A 4,213-nucleotide genomic window follows, 5' to 3' on the forward strand; every position below is an offset into this window, starting at 1 on the left:
GCAACCCCGGCGGTACTTCAGGAAATCACTGAGGATAATGACACGGGGCCCAAGAGGTCCAAGAGACATAAGAAGCCCACTTGCAAGGAATTTCCAGCAGAACTGATCCCAGCCAAAAGCCGCGCACCTGAGGTGGCTCGGAATGTGATCCTACACATGCCGGCAGCATCATCCCCCTTGCAGGTGGTCCAAGCGACGCCACCCCCGGAAGTGGTGGCCCCTTCTTTGAATTTTGCCACACGGGATGAGTTGGGTAAGCTCACCAGCTCTCTGCAGGAATTCATGAACGAAATGAGAGCAGGCAGGGAGGCGGCGGCGCAGCCGGCAGTTGAAGGTGCTGCTGCCTCCCCTGCCCCAACTGTGACATCGGAGATGTCTTTCGCGCACGCGTGGGGTGGGCAACTTTCACAGGGAAGCGTCAACAGCAGTGGCTCAGCGACCGCCAGCGCGCCGGTGCTATCCCTCACCCACGCGGCAACCGAGGGGCCTTTGATACTTTCCCCAGTCCCTTCGGCCACTGCATCGTCCACCTCCTCAACCGTGCCCCCCCTTGCGTCACCCACTACTTTGCTCTCATCGGCCACTGCATCGTCCACCTCCTCAACCGTGCCCCCCCTTGCGTCACCCACTACTTCGCTCTCATCGCCAAGCGTCCCCGCGCCCTCCAGGATGACCATGGCTCCTCTGCTCTCAGGCAAATGCTCTCTAGCCTGGCTGGTGCCACAGGCGGGTAGGGAGGCCATCTGGCGCAGGGAGTTCATAGACATCTTCTCCCTTCTGATGATAGGGGTGGAGGGGGTGGACATCAGGAAGGTGGGGGCAAAGGAGGATGAGAAAAAGGCACGATACCAGGCATGGCCCGAGAAATCACTCAAAAACTGGAGGCAGGCTTTTGGAATATTAGCGGCAGTAATAACAGAGCGCTTCCCAGAGCAGGCGCAGGGGCTCTTTCAGTATGAGAGCATTATTACTGAGGAAGCGGAAAATGGGGGTACAGGCTGGTACAGATATGATTATGAATTTAGGAAGAAGATGTCCATGTGTCCAGAATTGGAATGGGATCAGATAGAGGTCAGATTGTGGTTGCAACACATGGGCAAGGGGAAGGCCGAGAGTCTTGCCAAAACTAGCACCAGCGACAAGAAAACGGAGGTAGCAAGGGGGCAGCAAGGGGGGAAAAAGGGTCAATTCAGAAAGTCTTTTCGAGGGGGGCGAGGCAGCGGGGCCCACAATAGGGGGGGGAAACGAGCATTTGGGGGAACATGCAGACTTTTCAATGCAGGGAACTGCACATGGGGGAAAGCGTGCAGATTCTCGCACACATGCAGCAAATGCAGTGGCTCTCACGCAGCAACCTCCTGCGAGAAACAGGGTTCAGCGGGGGGCAACCAGAAACAGGAAAAGTAACAGCCCCTCCGAGGCCCCGGTGCAGCCCCCTTTCCCCCCATTACCCGGCATACGAACCCCCCCTCGTCAGCCTCTGATCCACCCTGGACCATGGCCCACCACGCAGGTGGGCCAGCTCCAACACAAGGCCCCCTCTCCAATTGTCATCCCCAACCTGCTAGCACTACTGAGATCCTACCCCATTGCTAAAGACAGGGCAACGCTAGCCGAAGGTTTTCTCGAAGGTTTTAGGATCCCTTACCTAGGTCCAAGGGTCAGCAGGGAGGCGGACAACTTGAAATCAGCCAGGGACCTCCCCGCGGTGGTAACTGAAAAGATCCGGAAGGAACTGCTCCTGGGGAGGGTGGCGGGCCCGTTTCCTTCCCCCCCCTCTCCCCGATTTCGTGGTATCTCCGTTGGGGGTCGTCCCGAAGAAAGAGCAAGGGGCGTTCAGGTTGATTCACCACCTGTCCTTCCCAGAAGGGGACTCAGTTAACTCCTGGCTGGCAGAGGAGGCATGCTCCGTCCATTACAGCTCGCTGGACACCGCCATCGATCAGGTCAGGAGATCGGGGAGGGGGGCCTGGTTGGCGAAAGCTGACATCGAGGCGGCTTTCAGGCTCCTGCCAGTACACCCGGAGAGCCACCACCTACTGGGGTTCAAATGGGGAGGTCAGTACTTCTTCGACAAATGCATGCCAATGGGTTGCTCTGTCTCGTGCGCCTTCTTCGAGGCGTTCAGCACCTTCCTGCAGTGGTCTCTCTCAGTTAAGTATGGCGTCGAGGCGGTGACGCATTACCTCGACGACTTCTTGTTCATTGGGAAGGACGGGACTGGGGAATGCAGTGAAGGGTTGTCGTGTTTCTTGGATCTGGCGGGCCACCTAGGGGTGCCTCTGGCGCTGGGCAAGACCGAGGGCCCAGCACAGGTTCTCACCTTCCTGGGCATCGAGCTGGACACGGTGAACGTGGTGTCTAGACTCCCTGCTCACAAGGTGCAGGAACTGCAACGGGACATTCGGGATCTGCTCGGGAGGAACAAGGCACCGTTGGGGGTCATACAGAGCCTGCTCGGCAAACTCAACTTCGCAGCCAGGGTCACCCCGGCCGGGCGGGTCTTTGCAAGACGTCTAGGCAGGGCAACAGCGAGCATAGTGCAACGCCATCACTTTGTGAAGCTTTCAGCGGGAATGAAGCAGGATTTGGAAGTATGGGTGGAGTTCTTGGATAACTTCAATGGCACCGTCATTTGGAGGGCACCCTGGGCGGACAGTCCAGAACTCAGCATGTTCACCGACGCCTCGGGGAGGGAGGGCTTTGGAGCGATTATGGGCGAGCAGTGGTGTGCGCAGAAGTGGCCTAATGCATGGCGCAAGCGAGGCATCACGGCTAACATAACTGTTTTAGAGCTTTTTCCCATCGTCATTGCCCTCCATCTATGGCCCGGCCCCCTGTCAGATCGGAAGGTCCTTTTCTGGTCGGATAACTTAGCGGTGGTTCAGGCGATTAACGGGCAGACGGCTAGTTGTCCGCTGGTCCTCTGCCTATTGAGGGACTTAGTGAGAAGTAGCCTGCGTTGCAACCTGGAATTTAGGGCGCGGCACATCCCTGGGGTCATTAACATTGCAGCAGATGCACTTTCTCGTTTTCAGTGGGAGCGTTTCCGGGCGGCCTGCCCACAGGCGAGAGAGGAGATGACCCCTTTCCCGCCGGAGCTATGGCGTATTTTGGAGTGGAGCAGGAACTGAGAGCCATGGGGGAGAGGGCCCTGGCACCAAGCACCAGGAAACGCTATGGAAATCACCTGGCCGCGTTCCACAGGATAGTGGATGAATTGGGCTTGGGGGAGCTCCCCCTGGAGGACAGAGTTAGAGCCTTCATTGTCTGGGCTAGAAAGAGGGGACAGTCCCACTCCTGGGTCTGCGGACATCTGGCGGCCATCGGCCATGACGCTAAATTACGAGGGTTCACGGATCCCACCCAGGCTTTTGCCATCAGGGCAGCACTGAAGGGCTGGTCTCGGGATGAGCCCAGGGCTCCGGACAACAGAGCGCCCATCGACTTCAGCACTCTGCAGGACATGCTGCGGGTGTTACATTCAGTAGCCCGCTCACCCTTTGAGGCCACCTTGTTCACGGCAGCGTTCTGCCTCGCCTTTTTCGGGGCCTTTAGGAGCAGCGAGCTGGTGGCACGCTCTAAGACCGATGCTTCCGGCGATGCCCTGTGCCTGGGGGATGTCGCCTTGGACTCGGACATGACGGTCATGCTCAGGAAGTCCAAGACAGACCAAACCGGGAAGGGGGTTCGCATTGTACTGACTCCCATTAAAGAGCAAACCGGGTGCCCCGTGGCGGCAGTCCGGAGCTACCTCGCCCTGCGGCCACCTGGGGCGGGCTACCTACTTGTGCATGAGGACCTTTCACCCCTTACCAGGTACCAGATGGATAGAATAATGCTGGCCTGCCTGGCCCGAGCAGGCTTGACTGGCGAGGGGAAGCGTTTCTCCAGCCACTCCTTTCGTATTGGGGCGGCCACCTCTGCTTCTCGGGCTGGTATGCCGCCAGAAGGCATTAGAAGGGTGGGGCGCTGGGAATCACTTTGTTACAAGCGCTATGTCCGCCCGTAACACAAGGGCCGTACAGTTATTGGGTCATTACCAGGTGTTGATGTGTACCGTTTCTCGTGCTGTGTAGCACAAAGATGTTATAGTTATTGGAACAATATGCATGAGTTGTTGGTGTATCTTTCTCTTTGCTGGGTTGCACAAGGGCCTTACATTTTATGGGAACAATAAGCATGTTGCTTTGATGTAACATGTCTTTTGCTG

General features: G+C 57.6%; 1 protein-coding gene across 1 annotated transcript; it reads left to right on the forward strand.

Annotated features, from left to right (window-relative positions):
* Positions 1 to 3,139: 3,139 nt before the first annotated feature.
* On the forward strand, positions 3,140 to 4,012 carry LOC147731643 (uncharacterized). Its single transcript, XM_086954230.1, has one exon. It carries the CDS (start codon positions 3,140 to 3,142, stop codon positions 4,010 to 4,012), a length of 873 nt encoding a protein of 290 aa, XP_086810356.1.
* The last annotated feature ends 201 nt before the right edge of the window (positions 4,013 to 4,213 follow it).

This window comes from Lissotriton vulgaris, chromosome 2_1 (assembly GCF_964263255.1).
Source record: "Lissotriton vulgaris chromosome 2_1, aLisVul1.2, whole genome shotgun sequence".
In the NCBI taxonomy this organism is placed as follows: Eukaryota; Metazoa; Chordata; class Amphibia; order Caudata; family Salamandridae; genus Lissotriton; species Lissotriton vulgaris.

What these genes read in the sequence shown, in the direction of transcription:
- LOC147731643 (XM_086954230.1), top strand. Translation starts at nt 3,140, where the DNA reads ATGGGGGAGAGGGCCCTGGCACCAAGCACCAGGAAACGCTATGGAAAT.